The sequence below is a fragment of the Mytilus trossulus genome, chromosome 6 (assembly GCF_036588685.1).
Source record: "Mytilus trossulus isolate FHL-02 chromosome 6, PNRI_Mtr1.1.1.hap1, whole genome shotgun sequence".
In the NCBI taxonomy this organism is placed as follows: domain Eukaryota; kingdom Metazoa; phylum Mollusca; class Bivalvia; order Mytilida; family Mytilidae; genus Mytilus; species Mytilus trossulus.
This window is the reverse complement of record NC_086378.1, coordinates 79,995,341-80,022,729: the sequence shown is the minus strand read 5'-3', so window position 1 is coordinate 80,022,729 and position 27,389 is coordinate 79,995,341. Positions and strand designations below refer to the sequence as shown.

Below are 27,389 nucleotides of genomic sequence, written 5' to 3'. Positions count from 1 at the left end.
TACACATTCAAGTTAAAAAGATTAACAACACCAAATCTACTGAAACAGTACTGAAAATAACAATACCGAAATAGTACTGTCAACATCAGTACTGAAACAGTACTGAAAATAACAATACCGAAATAGTACTGTCAACATCAGTACTGAAACAGTACTGACAAAATTAGTACTGAAACAGTACTGTCAAAATCAGTACTGATAAAATCAGTACTGAAACAGTACTGTCAAAATCAGTACTAAAACAGTACTGTCAAAATCAGTACTGGAACAGTACTGTCAAAATCAGTACTAAAACAGTACTGTCAAAATCAGTACTGAAACAGTACTGACAAAATCAGTACTGATTTCATTGAAAGTATAACATTATAAGTTTTCAGTCTTTCCTAACAGTACTGATATGCACGAGGGTAGAAATGTACCAAAAAAGTATAGGTAAATTATTGGTAGTGTACTAGTATGTGCAGCCTGTTTTCCAACTTTTCTCCTAACGCTGGGTTTTTGTTTTTCTGTTTCTTACAGGGTAAGGACATGCAAAGCCCATTTAAAGTTTGGTTTTCGTTTTCATGATACTTTTCATGTCAGCACCTACTTATTGGCATAAACTAGCCCATTTGTTATACGCAAAATTCGGCTTGTATTCTAATGTAACGAGAAAATGTCTTTTTGTTCTTATCCTTGTTTCTGTAATCAGATACTGTTTAAGTGGTCGACCGAAATTTAAACTGTCACTTGAAAATGAATAGAAATTTAGCATTGCAGCAGTCCGCCTGACGACCCCTCAAAGTGTTGCAAGCGTGGTACTGTCTGTACGAAATATACATTTCAAAGTCCCCGTTCTGACCAGACGTGTCAGTGTATTTATACATTCCGCGAAATAATTGCGACTTGGATGCAGATTTGTCTCATTTACTTAAGTACGTTAATGCGTCAATGCCGTGAAATGCGACAGAGCACTTTTATAAATAGCTTTTCTATGAAATCTTAATAGTTCAGCTTTTTGAAATTTATATCCAAAGATTAGGTATTACTGTTTCCAAAAATATAACAAATTATTACTTTTCATAATAGTTTCAAACAATGATACAAATATTGCCAAAACGTCAAAAATATGCGTTTCAGACGTAACAAATTATTCGCAAAATTCCGACGCACATGGTCTCGTATTCATATATTATACACAGAGAAACTAGCGCCTCTCATCATGTCTTACTGTGTGATAGGAGAAGTGTAAATGAACATATTACTTTACCAAGTCAACCATTACGGTTTCTCTTAACTAACTAAAAGCTGACACCATTACAAAGAGGCAAAGTTATCAAGGCAACTTTGATTCGAGCTCTAAAAAATAAATAAACAGCATCGAATATATATTAAACGCAAATCTACAAAATTAATAACAAAAATTTAATATATAAATTATGTATGATAAAATGGTACAAAACAACCTCTGAATATGTGAGACTCTCCTCGGGAAAAACATAATAATAGACTTTGCTGTTCCCCTTTCAAAGGTAAAATGTCAGTATCAAATATAATAAATGCAGGAGAAAATAGATACACAAAATGCTTCATTTCTTTTTCTTTTACATAACTGCACATTCTTCCTCTCCTCCCTTTTTCCCTGGTGTATTTTGTCCGTTCAAGGACTTTCCAAGTCCCATAAATAATGATGACATTGTACCTTGTAATGTTTCCATCATACCCGGGATAAGTGTGTTAAAATCGGCTTCCTTGTAGAACTCTTTCTGCAAAACAAAATTCATTGACAATTAACATTTATTCGTGTAGCTATGACAAAGAGTTTCACGATTTCTTTTGACTTAACGTAATTTGGAATCGGTCTACGGAAGATAACTGTTATCTATTTCAATGTCGCAAAATTGCTGTTCGGCGAAAGAAATGTTTTTTTTATGGAAATAACATTCAAACCTTATAAAGAAGTTCTTATAAAATTTGTCAGTTGTTTTTCGCTCGTTCCGTTGATTAATAAGCTTGATTTTGTTACATTTTGTGGAATTTGAATCAATTAGGCTTGGAGTTCAGTTTTTTTTAATACTTTCACGAAGAAGGTACTAATTTAATCCGAATTTATCTGTTTTGATATATCCTTTTGGATTTAATCCGAATTTATCTGTTTTGATATATCCTTTTGGATTTAATCCGAATTTATCTGTTTTGATATATCCTTTTGGAGAATGAATTCTTCAACTTCTGTGACCAATATGTTAAACATGAAAACAACACTTTATATTTTTCATGCGTCCGAAGCGCTTTTCTAGATTTACTTTCAGCAGGTACAAATGGTTTGACCTTTTTTTCCATTCATTTGATGGTTTGACCGTTGTTTTCATTCATTTGATGTGAGTGACCTTTTTTTCCCATTTAATACGGGACTCTATCTTTTTGAATTTTCCTAAGAGTTTGGTATTTTTGATATTTGCCTTTTTCCCTGTGTAATTAGAACCTCAGTTCTAAAATAAATTCTACATTATTTATCAGCTGAGGATTTAAGAAAAGAACTTATTACAGTAATTCAATGATCCCATAAAAACAGTTGGATAGCTATATAATATTATTTATTATCCATCTTGCCGATATAGGTGTGTACAATGAATCACCAAGATTTACATCATTTCTTTTTTTAAATGTATATTATATTCAGAAATAAGGAGAAAGCTTTTATCCAACGCAATCATTAGGTTTAAACGTAGTTTTCAATTTAGACTTGTATATATATATATAAATGAGTCTAAATTGAAAACTACGTTCAAACCTATGATTGCGTTGGATAAAACCCGCATTTTTTTTTATACGTGTTACGTGTGCATGTAAAACAAATTTCGTTGTAGAAGGGTCTAAATACAGCACAAACAACATTTTCCAAAAGACCAAAAAAGTGAAAAAGTATATTTAAACAAAACGCATTTGACTAACAGGTCGAACAAATGATGTTCTTTAACCCTGCTGACTGCCATTGGCGATTGCCAAATAAAATTGATCAAGATGTAACAAAATGAATCGTAATATAACTTTAATACTAAACAGAAAACAATTAACTAGCGGCTAAGATATTATTCCTCAAACATAAGGTGTCAATATTTTATTTGTACACCATATCTGGTTTTCGACAATAAATGTCTCTTCAGTGATGATAGGAATCGAAACGGTATTTGGAAGGCCATATAAAATTTACCCACATTTTTAGATAGACTCTTGAATTGTAAGAGTCAATAGGATGAACGGATCATATAAACCGGAGGGAAAATATGATGCAAGCACAAACGAAAAAATATAAACAAGTCTAAATCTATATATATACGGTTCTTCTGAATATTATATCCTTTTCGTTTTTTCATCGTTTTTGTCTTTTAATTCCTACAGTATTTCATATGCCTAATTAATATTGTTTTGCATTTGCACAAAAAATATGTTTACGGTATATAGTTTATTTCACTTACAGATTTTTTTTCAACTTCAGGTGGCAAATCTCCAAGTTCGTCAAATGCGGCATTGAGTTCTAAAATTTTCATTTTCCTTTCTTCTGAGATTTTACGACTTTCACCTTCTTTCTCTTCATCATACAACTTTAAAATGTGTTTCATGACTTCTAACTGTTTTTCTCTTCTTATTGTTTCTTTCGCACTGATTGTGTGTCTATTTTCCCCGATCCATTCTTCGAGCTGAGAAAAGATAACATGAATTGCACTTTAAAACTTATATTCAGAATACCCTCGTTATATAATTTGCAATTTTGATTCCTGTCTGAATATGATAAGCTGATATGGCATAACTATACAGCTTACTCCGAATGTGTTCTTAGATTTTAATTTCATGTATTTGCGAAGTTAGTAAAATACAAAAAAACTAAGAAGCTTGTGATGATATCTGCCTCTATCCAATAGTTCCTCTTTAACAAGTGGCATTGCAAATTTCCCGTGTTTTATTCCTATACTCGAACTTCTTTGCAGTACCTATATCCGTTAAGTGCATGTTCTCGTTATTTGTTCTTGTCCTGCAAATGTGTGTAATATCTGCGATTGGAAGTCAAGCAAACAACTAACACACAATCTTTTGCGGATAATTGTTTTATTCAAAAACAAAAATTCGAAGTTGGTATAATCAACTGATTGTCTTTAACATAATTAAAAAAAAAAGAAAAAAAAAGTTTGAGTAAAAATTATTGTTTTACCTGATGAATAAATTAAGTCATAATAAAGCTGACCTTTAATTTAATTCAAAGGGATACAAGAAAGCAAGGAAACAGTTATTTGTGAAATTAAAGAAATAAATGTAACATCTTACTGCTTCTGCGTTAGCTTTGGTTGGTGCGTACATCAAATTCTTATTGACCATACTCGTCATCATGGGGATTATTTCTGGAGGGGTGTCTTTGTCAACTGAAACAATCAAATAGTTTCAATGAAGACCTTTGAAATTATACGTTCCTGATAAGAAAAAAAAACATTAATAAAGTTGAGAAAGGAAATGGGGAATGTGTCAAAGCGACAACACCCCGACTATAAAGCAGACAACAGCTGAAGGCCACCAATGGATCTTTAATGTTAAGAATGCACAACGGTTAAATGTTTAATTTTTGTTTTGTATTTCGTCATTTGTCAGTTATATATGTTTCGGTTTTAATTATGAATTAGTAAATATTATGTTGTTTGTTTTCTGTTTTATTTATTTTATCTTTGAGTTTCGGTAATTGTTAAAGGCCGTACGGTGAAACATTTTGTCGTCGGTGACAGGCCCGAGTCAAGCATATTTGACGTCACAAAGTCGTGATATGCAATTTTATGGAGATATACACTGAACGATGCAGGCACATGAACGACGGATAGCAGATGTTTATAGTTTGACCAAACGGTAATGATGGAATTTGGTACCTTTGGGTTTGCCTCCAGGTGTTGTAGTCAGATTTACTTTTCCGTTAGGTCCTACTAAACCATCAAACAGATGGCTAAAATCGCCATCGAAATCTTCATCAGAGTCTTCCGATTCCTCTTGACTTGCTTTCTCATCATCTTCACTGAGTAGATGTTTGTCTTGGAAGATTTTATAAGCTCCAGCTGTTAATTTGTTTGTCCTCGAAAATGATGGCTACAATTGAAAGTAGAATGAAACAAATGTTAGTTTGCTTACACCATATAAACAATTATGCGTAATTTTTTTTCGATACTGTACATGTATAAAGGTAACACACTCATTAAAAAAGACTGTAGACAGCTAAATCACTTCAAGACGATACAACATTTCTTTATACATAATTTACAAGCAGTATAAGGGAGGTAATCAAAGCATACACAACATTGTACTTTAAATGTGTTTGGCTTACCTCCCTTAAACTGCTTTTGAATTGTCTTACTTGTCCATTAAACAGGAAATCCTTTAGTTCCTCCCTTTTTTGCCCCTAATGCCTAAAAAGGTTAGGCCATAAAACCCAAGGTCAATCATAATCATCCATTTGTGGTATGAAGACTTGTGGTTTATTTTCAGAGAGATTCATACACTTAAACAGTGGCGGATGCAGGAATTTTCGAAAGGGGGGGTGCTAACCCAGGGCAAAGGGAGGGTGCAAAACATATGTCCCGATACAAATGCATTGATCGGCAAAAATAAAGGGGGGGGTGCGCACCCCCGGAACCCCCCCCCCCCCCCCCCTCTGGATCCGCCACTGCTTAAACATAAGTTATTGTTTGGAAACTAGAAAAATACTTATTTCGGCCCCTTTTTTACCATAACCTCCAAAATCGATCCCGACCTTCCTTTCATGGTTATAAACATTGTGTTTAAATTTCCTAGATTTCTATACACCTTAAGCTATTGTCCGGAAACCAGCTGTCTGCGGACGACGACGATGTGATACCAATTTATTTGCGGTCTTATAAAAATATATTACAACCTGATCTCCTACCATTTAGAGCTTGCCTTGTTAATTCGAAAGTCCGTTCAAAATGCAAGTTAATCTATCAATATTCATTATAACTCAATGTGTATAACAATCCACTAATTTTATGTTGCTCGTCCTCAAAACGCAGGCTAAATACTTACATTCTCCGCATTCTCGAACGCCATTTTTTGCCATTTTCTTATCCTTTTGATTTGTTCTTTAGATAGTCGTAGATGATCTAAAAAAAAGGAATAGCAGTTACTTCCGTATTTATTTCATCAAGAGAAAATAATGAACATTATAGGAACGGTTTATTCCTATTAATTTTTTTTCTTCTTTTAATTTTACAATTATCTCAATTCTAAACGTTATTGCGTATGTACTGTAAGTAAGTTGTGTTTACCATGGTTCTGTATGCATATACAAATATTGCAGAATCTCTGTGGAGCATTTAACCACCATATATATCTAATATCTTCTATACTATTAAACGAGAAGACCTCCGGAAATATATTTTTCGATTTCGTGATTTCGGGATATGCATTTCTTTTAATTCTGCGTCTCTGGATTACATGGTTTAAAGCGCGGGATTTCGGGATCAGGACCCCTCCGACCACCCCTCAAATTAGCCTTATAATCATTTATACATGATGCATATCCTACCATTGACATCTTAATGAGGCTCTCAAAAGAAAAGAAAATAACACTGACGGATTGTCCTAGAAGCATAATGATATTTTATTAGACTAATGATGGTCTACATATAAGCAGTTAGATTTATTTCATGTTTGAAACGGTGCAAATTGTTAATTTTATTTGACTTTTACCAAAAGCAGCATTGTAGCAAAGGAGGAGAATAATTGTGGTCTGAGGCCAGACACACGAAAATATTTGAATTTAACAGATAGGTAACAAATATCGGATTTTTGAACAAGGGAGAAGGCTGTTGATACCTTTTATGAAATTTCCCATACATACTATCTTTTACCAAAAAAAGTCATCCTACAACAGTCCACAAGCTGTATATACCCGCGATTTCGCGGGTGTGTTCTAGTGTATCATAAGTACAAGACATAAAGCATATATTTTAAGCCGAAAGTACATCATATCTTCTTGGCAACTATTAACATATTTTTTATTTAAACACACTCTTTTTTTCAAAATTTATCTTGATGTTTTGGGAGGCGACTTTCCTGGTATGGAACTTGCGCTCTATTTACACTTATCGTGAATGTATATGAAAAAATTCTCTAGGTGTTTCGTTTATTTTCACTAATTCACTATAATGAGGCAATTTAGCTTTTGTTTGGTATTTTTTCGTAATTGATTATTTCCCCAGCATGCAATTGTTTGATCTATAAAATCAGTAATCACTTAATGGCTGAATTGTCCCTACTAAAATTATTATTCATTTATTAAAAAAAAATCAGATTTACACGACAAAGCAAATATTAAAATTGTTTGAACCTAATTATTTGTATTTTTGTATTCATTGTTTATCAAATTAAATATCTACTTTACAATTAAATAATCCATATATCCATACATGCACGAAATTGGCGATGCAGGGGTTTTACATCTCTAGATTTTGAGCTTGTCCATGAGAAAACCATGCAATTTGCCAAAAATCGTCCGGAAGCTAGTTTCGAAATATAATGTTATGTGACATGTATATGGAAGGATACCATGTAGGGACTCTATGTAAACCATCAAAAGTGCAAATATTTGATTCTATTTCTAGAAATAAGCAATTCTATTTTTAGAACACATCCAAGCAATGGCACAAGCATTTTCTTATGAAAAAATGGCCATTTTTGTAATTGTTTTTTTTGTCATTTTTATAGCAAACGTAGTAATTTTCTTTGACAGAATGCAAGTTAAACATGTTTTCAACTGCAGAAAACGGTTTTTACCGGCAAATGTTATGAATTGGCACGATGCCAACTTTTGAAAAATGATTGGTACAAAGAGGTTGGTGCTGCTTACTGTTTTTAAAAGTTATCAATTTGCAAGATAACACCTGAATTTTGTTTCTGTTGTGCTTTTTATGTTTCATAAGGTTGAAATCTTCAGAATCTGTAAGCTTTTGCTTTGCAAATAATTTTTAATGACATTTTGAGCATGTCAAAAAATCTAAAATGTTAACGAAAAAAAGAAGAATTTCAAGCAGAATATACTATTTAATTTTAAACAAGCTCCTCAATTTTAACTCAAAGTTACTAGTATATAGAAAATAATTAAAGAGTAAAATTTTAGCACACAATATTAATTGTTTAACATCAAAATTGAGAAATTCAAGGGTTTTAGATGAATTTAATTATCAAAATATTTGTCCTATCTTAATCCAATATTCATATGCTATAGTTTTCATCAGGACATAACAGTTCTAATTTCAAATATTTATTTGGTACATATATATTTGATTTAATAATTTCAAACTTAACCTTAAATTTCTGGCTGTACAGAAAAATTAAGAATTTTTTTTTATGGTGCCCTAGTAAAAGATTGATTTACCTCCCCTGATTGTACTCTTTAATGTTTACATTGGAGACAAAATGGAACCACATCTTCTGCTGTATTATTTCATGGACAATCTGTAACTATGTTATTAATGCATAACAATGCAGTATGAGAAAAAGAATGAAATGCAATGTACATTTGCTTATAAAGCTGAATGTGGACAATCATTGCATTATGCTTCAAATGTCCTGTGTATCCCTATATCCAAATGTGACAAACCCACAAGTACCCATTTATTTATGTAGTCTTGGGTGTAACTCCACGGACTATGAACTACCAAAAGGGCTTTTGATACTGTACAGAAGTAGGATATTTTCAATAGACTATTCGTCATGTGACATTAACATATGCCCGAAACACAGGGATGATTTTTGAATATATTGGAGGCGTCAACAGGTCAAACAAGGAGGTGCCAGTCACCTACACAGCTAGTCCAAACAATTATGACGTCTGGGACGGCTATTATACAAAATCAAATAACAAAACGCATCAAAAACGAATGGACAAGAACTGTCATATTCCTGACTTGGTACAGGCATTTTCAAATGTAGAAAATGGTGGATTAAGGCGTCCCAAAAAAAAATTAAAATAGCCTTGCCAGACGTCATAATTATTTGGACTACTACACAGCCAGACCAGAGTGTTGCAAAACCAGGCAGAGGCATACCAGCATCAGGATGCAAAGAGCTATGGATGACAAAGAGAATATCTCTGCCAGTTGGTTCAGGTACAAATTTCTAGTATGATTTAAAAGTGTGATAAAACTTCTTTAGATAAAACTTTGTATGGAAAAGGGGGAGGGTGGGGTTATACAATGTACATGTACAAAAATGTAAATGCACTTCATGTGAAATACTCAATTTGATTAAATTCTTACAAAACATTAAATGTCATTCATACAAAAAATATTTGGGAGATATTCTGAGACAATTTTTTTGGGGTGGTGGTGGTATTATTGTATTTTATTTCTTTTTTGGGGGGGATGTACATGTTAACAGTTAAGCTTCAATATCACCTCACTGCAGGTTTAAGATAGCCTGAGCACTGGTTAGAGCAGAATAATTTGAAAACTGACTCACAACAAGTCAACTGTGAATTGATGAATTTAAAAGCCGTCAAATATTGATAAAAAAAATTGCCAACTGAATCAAAATTTTCCTGTCATAATTCAGTCAACAAGCACAAAGAAGTTTATAAAATGTTACGCACATTTAGCATGATTTGAATTCAACAGGGCACTTTAAGATATATCGAATTTTAACAGAAATGAACAGGAATTTCAAATGCAAAAGAATCTGATAATTTAGTTTTCACCAGTAAGTGCTTACAGTACCATTCCTTATCATATAAATAGTAAATTACTGTCAATTCAGAAATTATTGCACTGTTTTTGTTCAACAATGAGCAAAGCCCATACTGCATAGTTGGCTAACGAAAAAACTAATTGCCTTATTTATTTATTTATTTCATATATACATGATATATGTATATATATATATAATAAAAGAATGAGGATAAGATAAGATAAGATAAGATAATTTTATTAACCAATCATGGTGCCCAAAATTTGAGCTATACAATCAAATGAATGAATTAATTACAAAATAAAGCACAGAAAATGATTAGAATGATTAAAGTACATTTAGACAACAAAAAACAAAAACAACACATGAATACACATTTACACTTATTAACCTGATATAAACCAAGTTATAGACAAAACGTAGTTGTTATAGGTGCCACTGTGACCTGGAGAAATTACATAATTCTTTATAGTACTAGGCCGATGGGAGACAACTCCTGATCAATTTTATTTCCTATATATATCTATCTATATTTTTCTTCTATTTTTTTCTTTTTTTTTTTAAAACAATATTTTCTATAATTTTCTTTCGTTCTTCAAAAAGGGAATGCAATAAATTAGATAAGTTTGAAGTTTCAAACAAATCTTCAGATGAAAGATACTAAACAAATTTCATTTCATCAGATAATCTTGAAAAATTTTTGTATTTGGAATTTAAATTAGATAGATGTTGAGATCGAGTATCTTTTAGAACAGGACATTTTAAAAGAAAATGTAGTTCGTCTTCAACTGCGTTCTTACATAGCTTACACTTTCTGTCTTCAGCTTTAATCCCAATATACCTCCCTCTTTCGATTTCAAGATCATGACAGCTAGTTCTAAATCTTGTGATTATTTGCCTGTCTTTTTTGAATTCATTTTTAAATATGGTTCAAACATAAAAATATTTTTAAATTTTTCTGGATATGTGGTTTGATTGCCAAAGAGACAATTATCCACTACCATTACATTTATTAAGTGAAGTGGCTTTATCAATAAAAAACACTAATAGAGTATAGTCGGCTGTAAAATTTTAAACAGTAAAAAAGAATGAAAGCAAATGGCCCATATTTACGACATATCAATTAACGAACAACAAATATGACAGACATGAACCAATCATGTCCAAAAAAAACCTAAGATATAAACAGATTATTAGTAAGTCCTAAGTCAGGAATCTGATGTACATGTACAGTAGTTGTCGTTTGTTTATGTAATATATACGTGTTTCTCGTTTCTCGTTTTGTTTATATAGATTAGACCGTTGGTTTTCTCGTTTGAATGGTTTTACCCTAGTAATTTTGGGGCCCTCAATAGCTTGTTGTTCGGTGTGAGCCAATGCTCCGTGTTGAAGGCCGTACTTTAACCTATAATGGTTTACTTTTTAAATTGTTATTTGGATGGAGAGTTGTCTCATTGGCACTCACACCACATCTTCCTATATCTATTAGTAAAATTTCAACAAATAATGAACAATAACTATGCTAACTTAAGTTTTCTTGGAGTGATTTAGGTACTTATTAATATCAGCAATATCTCAGACAAGTGCAAGCAGGGGACATTGCTACTGTGTTATTTAGCTATTTTGGAAATAAGCATTGGTTTTGCTCCTAAGCCTCCATTTTGCTAAGATATCAAGTTATAAAATATTTAAAGAAAAACAATATTCATTTTGCTAAGATATCAATTTATAAAATATTAAAAGAAAAACAATATTTTTTTAGTTATTGACCTGGGACAATGTGCAATGGGGGTAACATTGATTCTCTCATTTTAAGGCAAGAATCCTTCACACCGAACAAAAAGCTATAATGGGTCCCAAAATTACTAGTATAAAACCATTCAAACGGGAAAACTAATGGGCTAATCTATATAAAAAACCGAGTAACGAGAAACACTTATAAATTACATAAACAAACGACAACTACTGTACGACAGATTCCTGGCGTAGGACAGTAGGACAGGTGCAAACATTTGCAGCGAGATTAAACTTTTCAATGATACCAAACCTTCTCCCTTTTTCTGAAACAGTAGCATAACATCACAACAAAGAAAACCCCACGATTAAATATCAATTGGAAGGCTTACCTCAATCAAAAAAAGTAAATTAACACACTATGAAAAAATAAATTTGATCTGCAATACCTGAATGCACGTAGACAGTTAACAAAATTTTAATTCGTATATTGGTATCACGCTTGCAGACACTAAGTTTCTGGACAATAACCTTAGTTTTAGTGAATGGATTTCTATAAAATCTAAACACAAAGTTTGAAACCAAAAAACGGATGGTTGGTATTGATTTTGGGGGTAACATATATAGTTCTAACAGTTTTAGGAATTAAGGGGATAAAAAGGAGTCCAAATAATGATTTTTCTAGTTATCCAGACAACAACTTTTGTGTAAGTGAATGGATTTTAAGAAATTATACCACAAAGTTCCATAGCAAAAAAGGAAGGTTGGGATTGATTTTCTGGGTATTATGGTCCAAACTGTTTAGGAAACAGTGGCTAAAAAACGGGGCCAAAAAGATGAAAAACAATACTTTTATAATGCTTTATATAAATTGCTTATTTCTTGGCTAATTTCAATGGGGTTTTATTCTTGAATGCTTTGATGTACTGAATCGAACCATGTATTTAGATTTTTGGCCCTTAATCAAATTGGTCCACATTGAGGTCAAAAGGGTCCAACATTAAATTTTGTTTGAATTCATCAAAAATTAAATTATGGGGGTTCTTTGATATGCCGAATCTTACTGTGTATTTAGATTTTTAATTTTGGGTCTCGTTTCCATATAAGTTGGTCTACATAATGGTTCAAAGGGTCCAAAGATTTCAAAGTGAACCAAAATTCTAAAAAAACATTATAATTTTTTTTTTCAGAATCAGAATGTGACTTTCCACTCAGACATTTTCCCAGACCACAACCTCTGATTGGGAAGAAGAAAACATGGCCCCAAGAGATATTTTCAATGCTGCACGGAATAAAAATGCTTTCCAGAAATTTTCCAGCACCAAATTCACAGCTACAGTTGCCATGGACTAGCCTCTCAAAAAGTTCATCCTCATAGTATACCAAAATTATTACAGAAGCTATCCAGCTGATTGCACAGTATGTTGCACCAGGTCAAGAAAATAATCTTTTGAAGGATGTGTGCAAGAAGTGGATATCATTAAAAGAAGACAAACCTGACACAATGACTGAAGCATTGATTGCATCCTATTAACAGCAGAACAACAGATTAAGTCAGATGCAAATTTTATCCCTATTTGCAAATAAGCATACAAAGGAAAGATTAATGGAACTGGTACCAGGACAGAGTGTTTTTAAAATTGATGCTGCCCGAAGACATGCAACACTAACATTTCCAGGACAATTAATAAATCCACCAAAGGTCTACCGTTCCAGATTGAGCATGCCAAGAGTAATGCATTTCATTGAATTTATTTCTTGCCCCACTCACCACCAGGCTGTTGGTTATGGATCCAAGACCTTAGCATTGTAAACTGAAAACAGTTTTACATAAAGGCAGTCTTTGTTTCATGTCTAACCCAGAGACGTGTTCTGCAATAGTCTGGAATATACTCGAAAGAACCTGCTGGATAGTTGAATCTCCTGAGCCAATGACAATCGATGCTGACACGGTAATGACAGATTTGAACATGTATGTTATTTGGAAAGAAGGTTAGTTTATTAATAGACGTATTGTTTTTGTAGATTAAATTGGTGGTTATCCTTAACACCGTGCATTAAATCGTGTACGATGATCGTCAAAATGGAACCATATTGTCGACAGTATAAACGCTTTCAAATCTCGAAAAAAAAAAAAACAAGAATGTGTCCACAGTACACGGATGCCCCATTCGCACTATCATTTTCTATGTTTACTGGACCGTGAAATTGGAATAAATTCTCTAATTTGGTATTAAAATTAGAATGATCTTATCAAAGGGAACATGTATACAAAGTTTCAAATTCATCAAAAACTACCTTGACCAAAAATTTTATTAACCTGAAGTGTAACAGACGGACGAACGGACGCACAGACTAGAAAACATAATGCCCCTCTACTATCGTAGGTGGGGCATAAAAACTCCTTCTCTAGAAAACTCATAGGCAAAAAAATATGGAACATTTCGTAAAAAAAACCACCAGGCAACTAAAGCAATCTAAAGCATACAATAAACAATTATTACAACCGATGAATGACTGGATTCTGATTTAGGCAGGCACAAAAAGAGTATAGTGGAATTGAAAATGTATGTCAAAACTTAACACTACCCTTAATTTCTGACAAGGGTGTGCCTTTAAAAATGTACACGAGAATAACTGTAAAAACTCGTTTGGAAAAGGCTGAACTCATTATATTGACAATAAGCACACCAGAACCTAGCAAAATGAAAAACAATAACACCAAATAATACAAGGTACTTGTACCGACACTAGAGTACTTGCAATAACTTTAACCTAGTTCAAAGTCAATTTCAACTAATGAATAATTAATATACCCCTAACTAAACATACACTGTTCATAAATGCGTTATAAAATGTTCACCAAAGACCAGAAGACGATGTAAAAGAATACAAAATAGAAACCGATCAGCTCTTAACAAAAGATCACAACACCTACTGTATTATTATGTTGTCTTACTGACCCTGCATGACAAAAAGAAAAGAAACAACATGGTGTTAATTCACATTGCGACTATACAAATCCTTGGTGTCACGGAACTAGTCTATCCCAAATTCATGTATTTGGTTTTGATGTTATATTTGTTATTCTCGTGGGATTTTGTCTGATGCCTGGTCCGTTTCTGTGTGTGTTACATTTTAGTGTTGTGTCATCGTTCTCCTCTTATATTTTTAAATGTGTTTCCCTCAGGTTAAGTTTGATATCCCGATTTTGTTTTTTGTCCATGGATTTATGAGTTTTGAACAGCGGTATACTACTGTTCCCTTTATTTAAAATTATATATATTCGCGATCTTTCTGTACTTTTCTTCACTAGGAACACTCAAAGCTGAATACTTGAAAGCCAATGGTTAATAAGATTCCAACGGCGTTTTGCATTTGCGCCGATCTGCATTTCATTTGCGCCGTTTTTTTCTTTCATTTGCGCCGATTTTTGTTTTCATTTGCGCCGATTTTTTTACAGGTAAATTACAGGTGAAATGATATAAGAAGATGTGGTATGAGTGCCAATGAAACAACTCTCCATCCCAGTAATGTTATTTTCATTTATAATTAAAGACCTATTCCGTTAGCCAGTTGTACATATGTTATGAATTGTCAATCATAACATGTATATAACTGTTGTCTCCTGCTTAAAATCAAGAAGTAAAAACCTTAGATAAAAGCACTGTGTTTATACTAAAATGAAGAATTAAAAATATATGTACAGCATTCAAATCCATAATCAAAGCGCGAAAGCGCTGTAAAGGCAGTTAATTACAGGTTGTGTGTATTTCTAGTCCAGTTATATCATTATCTTCCATAGAACAGAGGTGGTTTGTAGAATTTAAGATTTAGAGTTCTTTTGTACCTAGGCTAGTTCACCTATATCTATAGTCTACTGTTTACAGTTTATTTTCTGTGCCTCCCATGAAATGCATTTTTAGCCATGGTCTTGTCAGTTTGCTTTAAATTTATGAGTTTGACTGTCCCTTTTGTGTCTTTCGTCCCTCTTCTTTAGACATATAAGAACTTTTTCTTTTCAATATAAATAGACTATTTTTAATTATTGATTGTATACGCATATTCTATGACTCCCATAAAAAATAGTTCACAAAGATTGACTAGTCTCTGTACTGTGTGTATAGCAAGAACATCAAGTAACATAACGGTAAATGGACATAGAAACATGTCAACTTTTTTGATGACCATACCTGCCAACTGTCAGTATTTGCAGAGTATTTCCCCCATCGAGCTCGAGGCTCCCAAATGGCAATTTTGTAAGAGCAATTTTGTCGACTATTTTAAAGAAAACAATTAATTCAACAATGGCTATGAGCTTGTTAATGCACGAAGAAGCCAAAAACCACATTAGAATATATTTGAAGGGAATCCATGACAAATCGTCCCACTTTTTCACTAACTCGCCCCACTTTAAAAACAAGAGTGTACACACTGAAATGTCTCGCCTTCTTAACTAATCATTAATATTATGTTGATAGTCCTAATAATAAAGCTTTATTACAACTGTCACATAATCTTAACATGAACCAAGAAAACTAAACATTGACCTTTGGACCATGAAAATGAGGTCAAGGTCAGATAAACCATGCCAGGTTGGCATGTACAGCTAACAATTCTTCCATACAACAGATAAAATTGACTTATTGCTTATAGTTTAAGAAAAACAGACCAAAACACAAAAGCTTAACACTGAGCAATGAACCGTAAAAAATGAGATCAAGGTCAAATAAAACCTGTGCGACTGACATGTAGATCATGAAATATTTCCATACACCAAATATAGTTGACCTATTGCATATAGTATTAGAAAAACAGACCAAAACTCAAAAACTTAACTTTGACCACTGAACCATGAAAATGAGGTAAAGGTCATATGACACCTGCCAGGTAGACCTGTACACCTTACAACCATTCCATACACAAAATATAGAAAACCTATTGCAAACAGTATAAGAAAAACAGACCAAAACACAAAACTTAACTATAACCACTAATCCATGAAAATGAGGTCAAGGTCAGATGACACCTGCCAGTTGGACATGTACACCTTACACTGCTTCCATACACCGAATATACTAGACCTATTGCTAATAGTATCTCAGATATGGACTTGACCACCAAAGCTTAACCTTGTTCGCTGATCCATGAAATGAGGTCGAGGTCAAGTGAAAACTGTCTGACGGGCAAGAAGACCTTGCAAGGTATGCACATACCAAATATAGTTATCCTATTACTTATAATACATCACAGCCGCCGTAGGATCACTATCCCTATGTCGAGCTTTCTGCGAAAAAAATCAGGCTTGACAAAAAAACTGCCCCAACCTGGATTACCAAATCGCCCCACTTGTGAACTGTGTTAAATCCCGTTAATATTAATCCTGCCAACTGGTCCCACCTAATGGAAATCGGTGAAATCTAGATAAATATATTAATAACCAGGATGAATTTAGTAATGCCAACTCGCCCCACTTATGGAAAAAGATGTTATCCCATTGAATATAAGTTCAATTCCTTATATTGCATTATGATACATTTAACAGGTTTCTTTTCAATTGTTATGCAAATAACTAAGCTTCAAAACTTACAGTTATTCTTCAACAATCTAAAACAAATTATATATAATTTCAGTATATATCAATAATAGTAATTAAATTAATTTTCGGTTTGTTTGTATTCTGTGTAGATTAGTTTTCATTAAAGTGGTGCAAGATTTTATTTTTAATTATATATATATTAATCTTAATATTACCGTTTTTTTATAAGTAGGGCGAGTTGGCAGGAGTAATATTAAACATGATTTAACCAATTTCACATGTGGGGCGATTTGATAAATCAGTTTGTGGCGTTTTTTTAAAAAGTGGGGCGATTAACCAGTGGGGCGACTTGTCCTGCTTCCATTTGAAGGCCCCCTTGAAGGTTTTATATGACTATATGAACCATCTTTCACGTAAAACCCCCATGTGCATTTTGAAAAGTTGTCAGATATGTTTCTAACTCCAGACAAAATCTATCGGCATGAATGAAAAAGAAGTTTTCAATTAAGGCTCTGTGGCCATAACAGCTGTCTCATTAGCATTTTAACCACTTCCCATATTTGCAATTAAAACAATAGAAGAAAATTATTCAACGCAAAAACAAAACTTACTTGTAAATATGAAATTCTCTTTACGGTATGAGTTTTTCTCATTGTTTGAGATTGTACAGTAGTACCTGTAACTGCTTATACCTATTTCTTATTCACTTTTGCTTGATAAACTCACTAAATATCATATACATTGTACCACATCTCCTTATTTTTATAAGCATTCCAATAACATGAACAATTGTAATTCAATTCTATATACCAAAGCAAAATGAACTGCACCACTTTCATTCACTAGTATGCATCTTTTGGCAAAATACAAGTTCTTAAATGACACAATATATATTTATTGATAAAAAAATAAAATTTAGTATACAACTCTTTAACAGGTATAAAAAAAGCACAGCTGTGTCATAACTTGTGAAATCTGTGCTGAAAACATAGACATTGATGGTATTTGAGTAATTCCATATGTGAAGCTCAACATTAGCTCGTCAGTTGGTGGTGGACAGTTATAGTTCCTTCCTGCAGGCTAGGATGAATGACTTTTCAGGAAAACCAATTTCACAAATCAAAAATTTCCTCTAGATTTCTCCTACAATATTCATCCAGTTTAGTTCTTTTGTTTTAATTGGACACCGTCCTGATTTTTAATTTTGCAAACCATTCAGTCTCTTGCTTGCAAATGGTGCATGAAAATAGGATGGGTATGGCAGTAGACAAGTCTCTTTAATGTGGGTTTGTGCCCTGAAAAAAAGTTTTATAACTTAAGTTTTTTTGAAACTTGTGCAACACACATACCTAAATAACTATAACATAGAAGAGAGCATCATTCGTGTCAATGTTTCGTTCCTGTTTACATTGTCATTGATATTTTTTCAGAAAGCCTGAGGCATAGCTCATGAATTCCTGTCATTACATCCTAAATAATATAATTACTGCTAGAATAATTATCAGCATGATATACGTACACTATCATTGTACAGCCCAAGTCTTCAGTATATATAATTGTTGCATTCATTCACTCCTGTGTTCAGTCGTTCAAAAATATTTAAACATCAACAAATGAACTTTAATAAGAACAAGAAAACACTAGAAAAGATACATACATACAACCCGTGTTTTATAAGTGTATTTGAAAGAGAAATATATCTGGTTAAACGATGTATAAAGGAGAAATATATCTGGTTAAACGATGTATAAAGGAGAAATATATCTGGTTAAACGATGTATAAAGGAGAAATATATCTGGTTAAACGATGTATAAAGGAGGAAAAATTGTAGATATTGCATTACGATGCTTTCTACCTAATAGCACGTGGATATGTTTACATATTTAGACTTGACCCAGTATGACCCGTACCTTGTAGGTCACCGCCGTCGTTTAAACACTAGACTACAGTCGTGTATAAGACAATAAAAAGCTTAAGCCTGTACTATTTGTGTGAAGTAAATGTGTTTGTTCTGTACATTTAAATTGTTTTACCTGATAGCAAGGACGTATATCTATCCGTTTCCTTCTCAATTCACTTTGTCAAATTCTTCGAACTTCTTCAAAACATACGTATTACTGCGCCCGGAAGTGAGAAAAATATGAGAAATCCTCGTAAAATAATGCTATCTTCAATTTTGTGGAATCCATTTTGTTATATTTATTATACAAAGATAAAAAAAAGTTACGATTAATTATGAATTTGCATATCATTATACGGAACGTTTATGGACTATTTTCCATAGCTGTATGTCGGTCATTTTGGCGGGAAATCATGTACACATACACGCGTAGATTATCTGGTACCCGATCGTAATGTTACACATCACATATATCAAATAGCTAATACCCGGAACGTAGTACCGGGAACCAGGATAATACGTAGACAACATACATAACTAATACCGAAATTGAAAACGCTTTACGGTTTCTCGTTCATAAACCGAATTCCGCTTTGAATTATAGAAGATGCAATATTAATCATGTTCAGTCGACTTTTCATTGTTTTATCAACGTCTGAAAGAATCTTTAGATGTCAGATAACACTCGAAATTGACCCGACCTCTTTCCACACGGAATACACATAATGATAGTTTGTAGTCAGGTTGACTGCTTATAATGCAAAATACACACTAATAACAAGTTCTATAAAACGAAAAATACACACTGATCGTTTCTTTAGTCCCCAATGTAAATGAAAGAAACAAAAACCATATCATACCATAAAAAGAAGAGGAGAAATTCGAACATTTCCGGATCTATTTCTGGCAAAAAGACCCCCTGCATAGATTGCGTATGAAAAGATGAACCTCATGACTTAAAAGTCAGGCCTTAAAGCACTGCCTTTAAAAACGGAATACATTCAAATCATAAATCTGTTCTTTCCGAGTATGTATAGGCAACACATCTTTCTCATGATTTCGTCTCTTCTATATTTGGCGTAATTGTCGATAACGAAGGCCACCTTTTCTTTGTCTGACATACGTACTGGTGGGGGCATTTCTAGAGATCGCATTTTCTCACAAGGAATCTATTAAACCAAGAGTTCCAAATGGTGAAGTTGAATTCATCCCTTCGTTAGTTTTATGGACGCCATCACGAATTGGTTGACCGTTATGCCGAATGTGTACTTTTACGTTGTCTAAGAATGTATGACATTTGTCATCAGAAGGAGCGGAGCGTCAGGCAATGTCAAACGTGAAGCAGTCATCGATTTCATTTAGGGAAATGAATAGTATTAACCCGTAACATTGGGATGGCCATTTACCAATTGCAATGTCACTTGATTCGTCTTTATACTCTCTGCTCAGCCAATCTAAAAGTATGAACTTACCTGTAACTTACCTGTAAATCCAATTAGGAAAAAATATATAATCGGCGCAAATGAAAAAATGAAATCGGCGAAAATGAAAGAATGAAAATATATTGATATTTTGATATGAAAAGTTGTGAAACTATGTTTAAAATGTCATTTCAATTGTCAAATGATAGCTCCTAGTAAGCTGATTCCAAAAATGTAATGTTTCCATACATTTTTTTTAAATAAGGGAGATAATTTGTTACTTCCGGTTTGAAAAATGTTACTTCCGATTATATTTAAATATTTACTTGAAACCGATTCCAAAAATATCTGGTTCTATATACTTTTATATTAATAAAGTACAAAAAATAGCTACTTCCGGTTTACAAAAGGTCACTTCCGGTTGTGTTTTTTCAAGGTTAAATGGTTTGATACCTTTTTCTAAAAGTTGTATATCTTTATCATGTATACATATAGAATAAAAGCAAAGGTCAAAATCTAGAACGTCAAATTAAGCTATGACCTTGAGATCAATTTCAAGGTCATAAACCAAGGACCTCAAATCAAAAGACCATAGGTCTTAATTATATTTAGTTAATGAGTTATATCACCAAACGCGTATTTTTTAATACAAGAGGGGAGAAAACTCCCTTTTACATTCAACGTACGCTTGCAATCAAAATTTAAATCTTACGACATGTCGCAACTAACAATTTAGTAAAAATAATTTGTTAATATCTTATACAGTCTTTGGATATAAGTGAAAATAAGCCAAATTCAAATATTAAAATATGACCTTGACCTTTGACCTTGACCCAATTTTCATTTTTTGGGACCAAGGACCTCAAATCAAAAGATCATAGGTCTCTATCACTTATGGTTTATAAGATAGAATTTCATATCACTTATATCAGATGCATAAGGGGAAATAACTCTCATATGGAGCGGTCATATCGCTTCGGTCAAAATAGGACAAATCATGCGAAGGATATAACGAGCAATTTTGTAAAATAAATTTGTCATAATCTTTTACGGTTGCGAAGGAGATGCGCTAACAAGGAAAACAGTGTTTGGGGAGATAACTACTACAAAGAAAAGTATTTGTTTACGCAGGGTAAATTTCAAAAGCGCATAAACTGTTCGATATCATATACAAAATATCTAAGCGACATATTGCGAATCGCAAGAACAAAATTAGGCGGAAGAAAAAAAAAAAAAAAAAAAATAATCAGAAGAAAAACAATAGGTCTTTCCACAGAAAAGTGGAAAGACCTAATTACACTAACAACTTTGAAATAACAGTCACACACAACAAAGGTCAACTTTGCCCAAGGCAGTTAGAACTTAAGTTTCTTTCTAAGTTTTAGATATGTAAACGAACAATTTAAGAAAGGCTCAGTACAGTATTACTGAGGGGGTCTCATTGGGCTGTTCTGGTCCCATATCCCGCTCACTGTTTTGTCCGATTCCCGTATCCCGCTTAATTATACTATGTACGTAAGCAGTTATAATTTGTTTTTTTGTAATTTCCCGTTTCTACGGCACAATAATTTTACTTTCACGTGTCACGCTTTACAAAAAATTGTTAATCCCGCGTCACGCTTAGACCACAATGAGACCCACTACTAACTACTACTAACCGGTTTTAAAAGCTCTTCAGAGCTTATGTTTGTAATTGCTTGCTTATACCAACTCTAAATAAAGCTTTATGTCTTATGTCTTATGTCTTATGTCTACTAAGCCAAAACATGTCCTCTGAAACCAGTGGTCCGTTATCAACAGTATCGACCCAGTGCTGTTAAAAAATTGACAACACCTTATAAACTTCACCGTCCAATGAACCACTCCGGATTTATTTTCCTCATGAACGCTTAAATATGAATCACTTGAAAAAACAACAATAACGTCTTCTTAGTTGATAGTAAAAACCAACACGTTAGCTAACAATTAAATTATTCTATATTATTATGTCAAGGTGGTAATATTTAATTTTTGATAGGTTGCACAGACATTGGATACTATTTCGATACCCTTACAAACACTTGCTTGAAATTGTTTTCTACCAGTGGAAAAACATGGCATGACGCAAGAACGCATTGCCAACAAAATGGCGGAGATCTGATAACAATCACAACAGCACAAAAGTGGAATTTTGTTAACTCTTTCTTAAGTTGTAAGTACCACATACAATTTAAAATCCACTTTTAGTCAAAGAATCAACTGTTAATACTTAAGAGAACGAGGGCCATGATGATCCCAAATACATAGGCGCATACTCTGCTTGTCAGGGGAGAGAAGTTTACCAATATCTAGATGATAAAACAGTTTAAACTGGTACCAATTTAATACCAGCAACTCATGGTAAACATCTCGATAGAACTTCTTGCGGCAACGCTTGACGAAAGTAAAAACCTAATATGATCCGACGTACAATATAGGAACAAATCATAACCCCTTTAACCTGCAAGGTCCTACCAAACATGATGTTTGTAACTAATCATTTAATTACAATATATTGATCAAATTAACTTCAACATGACTGCTGATCGTTCATGAAAGAAAAATAACGCATATTGACAGTTCTATTTTCACTGTTGGCATCATGGCCTCTCTCTAAATTTAACAATAATGTATAAATTACCAATGTACATTTTGTTTTAAATTTCAGGCAAATCAAACATATGGATTGGATTAAAGGCAGAACAATGGGTAAATGGGGACCCATTCATAAATGTATTTGGTTTACTAACCCAGTTTAACAATTATGACAGCATGTACACTAGTGATAATGAACAAAATTGTACGGTGGTGTATTTACGACGTGTTTATGTGTTTCAGGATGAAAGTTGCAATATTCGAGTTCGGAGAAATTATCTCTGTGAAATAACGATGTCATAAATATGTCACGAGTACATGTACCAGATCACCGTATATTCTAGCGTCATATATATATATATATTATTTTTTTTTTTAGATAATATGAAAACTTTTTAAACATTTATAACAATAGTGAATGAATGAACTTTATACCACCTATCGAGTATGTTTCATGAATGTGATATAAATTGGGGTATAAGTTGCGTTAAGCTGTAGGATGGTACCGTTTCGATGTGATATGAAAAATCACCGAAATGTTTTGTACTAATCGACATACTAAATCTGAAATGAATGTAAACTTGGCAATGATCGGCAATCATAACTCATTTCCTAATTTTAGACTAATACAGCCAAAAATTATCGACCAACAGGAACATTTTACGATTTTTCTACTACTATGGCCAACAGTCTGTGTCCTTATTCCCAGATGCGGATTTAGGGGGGAGTAGGGGGCCGGCCCCCCTATTTGGGAAAAAAAATTGTTGCTTACATAGGGAATCACTGAAGCGTGACTGGAGGGAGCCCCTCTTAGGTCAGTCAGTGGGCCCCCTCTTATGAAAACTTCTGGATCCGCCACTGATTCCTTATTGTCGTCATGTCCATAGAAATATTGGAAGTCTATAAATGGTGTATATATAGCAGATGGGGGTATTCGTGTCATACAGAAATATTTACATGGATTCACTTATTTGTTTAAGTACAGTTAGGAACACAATGCTATTGACACGTAAAAAATAGGAAAACAAACATAACATGAACCAAGTTCTCACTATGAGAGTTGTTTTCCATTCGTCTGATGTATTTAAGATTTTGATTTTGCCATTTGATTAGAGACCTCCCGTTTTAAATTGTCCTCAGAGTTCGGTATTTTGAAAATTTCACTTTAAACAACCAAAAAGGCATACTAAAAAACCATTACAATAAATCGAAAAGAATTGTCTATGTTTATGTTTCAAATTAAAAGCATGAAAAATCCTTTTAATTTTAATCAAACATTTTAATAAAACAGTATCATTTTACAAATGTTTCCATTGTTTCTCAATATCTTTAATTTTCATTAAAAATAACCCTCATCCATCAACCAAAAGTTACATGTATGATTTTGTGTGACAGTCGAGAGAAACGAATCCTCAGAACAAGAAAATTTAATATTTTTTTCAACTGACTAAAGAACCTCCGTCACTCGTAAAATTTCCTATTTAACTTGAAATAAGGTTTTTTGGCTAAAAGTGGAAAGATTTGATTTTATTCCATATGTGGACATTTTACTTTTCAAATTTAACTTTTTAAAATAAGATTATATTGTTAGTGCCACCTTAATGTTACCGCACATGCCCGAGTGAACAAATTTATAAAGCTGTTGTGAGTCAGTGTCTGAGAATTGTCCATAAATGATTGGCCTTGTGCAAACCAAAAACGTAAAACAAACCTTAGTCCAATTTAAAAAGTTTAGACTCTGGCGGTTGCCAATCCTCTTTAAATAAATTAAGAATTAAATCATTGCATACAACGTAAACAGTTTATTTTCATATATATATCCTTTAAACAGGTCTTTCGGTGCCGTCATTCAACATACACATAAATTGAAACTTTCTTACATGATACATTTATCTTATTGCATACAACAAATCTTCTATGTATTTTCATAAGTTGATACAAAAATTATATTTAATATTAACAGCCAAATGTAAACGTTAAAAATAGTCTTTAGGTACTTTACTTTCCTTAACCTAGAGCCTGGATGGGATAGTGCAGAACTTATCTAAAAATATTATTTAGAGAAAAAAGACATTCAAAACAAAGGATAGAAACAAGTGGAAATCAATGTAAAGAATCGATAGAAAATAGCATGAAAACTAAAGAAAACATAAATGCATGCCCCCTATCGGATCCAGACCTTCTTTACTGCTGAAGATTTTACTATTAGGCAATTTACACATACGATTCGTGCGAATTTTGAACGAGTTAGGCTATGTAACTGTAACATATATATCTGTAGCATGGGTTCAAATCCCTGCGAGGGAAGAAAAAAAAATTGTACAAACTCGTCTAAACATCAACCCAAAAATGTAAAATCTGTAAATTTGCTTTCGCCGGGATTCGAACCCATGCTACTTATATATATATGTGTGTTACAGTAATTAGGTGAAATTATGTATATACAAACCTGGTAAGTCTGTTGGCCTTTTAAAGCTGGAAAATGCTGACAAAACTTCAAGCATTTTCGATGCCTGATTTGGGTTCAGTGTTATTCGTACGTCTACAAAATATATGATAAAAATAAACAGATCATTGGTGGGAGCCAATGCTCCATGTTGAAGAACGTTCTTTGATCTATTATGGTTAATTTTTACAAAAATTGGGACCTTGAGGAAAAAGTTGTTGCATTGACACTTATACAGGATCTTCTCAATTTATATGTTTAATTGTAATTTTTGAATTTCGGCGGAGTTAGAAAACAGTGGTTTACAGCAGACATATAAATCATTATTTCGCGATTATAACTCTTCGCATAGAAATGTAGGACTTACGATACACTGTCATTTAAGCGTTTTTATCTGATGCTTTTTACGCATTTGTAAGACAAAACCAAATGATAACATTCAAAATTGGCGCCACAAGTTTTGCAATTTTCCCATTTTTTACCTGTACTTTAACATGATAATTACCATATAAATACCTTATAACGGGTCCAAACCAAATAACTAAAAACGATGCCCATTCAAGTTATACTAAAATTGTAATGTTATTAGTATGTGTATTCTATAAGTCAAAATATCAGTTATGATATGAACATTTTTTTTAACGACCATGTAGTATTTTAATATAATTGATATTTCTTACATACCTGACATGATGAAATTGTTGAAATCGATTATAGATTGTTTGTGTCAATACTAAATCATGGAGACTTTTAATGGACAATATTCAACTGGATCTATTGAACGTTTTCAGTATTATGAATTTAAATACCAAAAATAAGTAAGTCGACAATGACGCAAATTTTATTTTAAAATCCGACATATTTATACATTTTAGCAGATCAAAACATGTCTTGAGTTAACAAATTACACATTAAAATCACACAGTTTTATGCTAACATAAGCAAATCATATCCCTGCTGTTTTAACCTTCACACTCTAGCCCAAGAGGCAAGTACTACTCTGTATACTTACTCATGGGATTAACATAAATTTCAGGATTATAATAAATAAGCAATGGTAAAGCAGATGTGTATAGTTATATATGTAAATAACAGGACAAAAGCACCCCCCCCCCTTTTCCAAAAAAAATGAAAAGAAAAAAAAAATTCAGCTGTGATGCAACACTAGACAGAAACGATGTACACTACTCTCACATTTTGATCCCTATTCAAATCCTCTATTAAATGATAAGCCCTTAATTTTTATAGCAGAAATATACTTCGGAGACAGTCAAATGATTTTGAAAAAGCCTTAGAAATGCTGCGAAGTTTTTATTTTTTTGCCAAGGGTTATTATTTTTTATCTTCAACTACTCTTTTTTTCAAAGTTCACTGACAACAAAAGCATGATCGAAAGACTGTCAAAAAAATTGAGGATTTTATCAAAATACTATGCAAAATATTTTCAATAACTTTTTTTGAATTTTATAACAATTATCCGTCAGCACGCTTACAGGTATATTTTTTTCTTTTTCTCTAGTACACACTGTCTTTTTATGTATTGGTACTTTAGCTTCTATGATACGGCTAGAGAAGGTTTGGTGATATAATATATATAAATTAGCAATATCGGGAATTATGAGAAAGGTTTAACAATAATGATGTGATTTCTGGGATAAACCATTAATCCAGTAGTTCTTAATCACAAAATCTTGATCAGTAGGAGGAAGGGTAAAAGTTTTCTGGTCTAAATCGGAAAGACTAACATTAATGGCAAAAATACAGAGGTAGCGGGCAAAATACTGAGAAGTGGCAAAATTTCAGGGGTAAAGTGGCAAAAATACTGGGAGAATCATCATCAACCTTTATTTGATTTCCTTTTCAATATTCTTGGAATCATTTACTAAAAATTCACATACCTCATCTCGTTTAGTAATATACCACTTTCGAGTTCATCCGTCACCGGAAAAAAACTCGTCAATTATACGCGCCTTTATGACGTCATTTATCAGATAGAGGGGGTCACCTGTATCCCTGCA

At 32.9% G+C, this 27,389-nt stretch overlaps 2 protein-coding genes across 2 annotated transcripts; one reads left to right on the top strand and one right to left on the bottom strand.

Moving 5' to 3' along the window:
• Window positions 1-1,390: 1,390 nt before the first annotated feature.
• LOC134723793 (uncharacterized) lies at window positions 1,391-26,161 on the bottom strand. The gene is made up of 7 exons (XM_063587341.1): window positions 26,056-26,161; window positions 25,375-25,467; window positions 6,055-6,131; window positions 4,890-5,103; window positions 4,303-4,397; window positions 3,459-3,680; window positions 1,391-1,745 (listed from the first exon to the last, which is right to left on the bottom strand). The coding sequence occupies exons 1-7, from the start codon at window positions 26,060-26,062 to the stop codon at window positions 1,584-1,586; spliced, it is 870 nt and encodes a 289-aa protein (XP_063443411.1). The 5' UTR covers window positions 26,063-26,161; the 3' UTR covers window positions 1,391-1,583.
• LOC134723792 (perlucin-like protein) lies at window positions 13,332-23,850 on the top strand. The gene is made up of 3 exons (XM_063587340.1): window positions 13,332-13,443; window positions 22,330-22,503; window positions 22,999-23,850. The coding sequence occupies exons 1-3, from the start codon at window positions 13,383-13,385 to the stop codon at window positions 23,226-23,228; spliced, it is 465 nt and encodes a 154-aa protein (XP_063443410.1). The 5' UTR covers window positions 13,332-13,382; the 3' UTR covers window positions 23,229-23,850.
• Window positions 26,162-27,389: the final 1,228 nt, after the last annotated feature.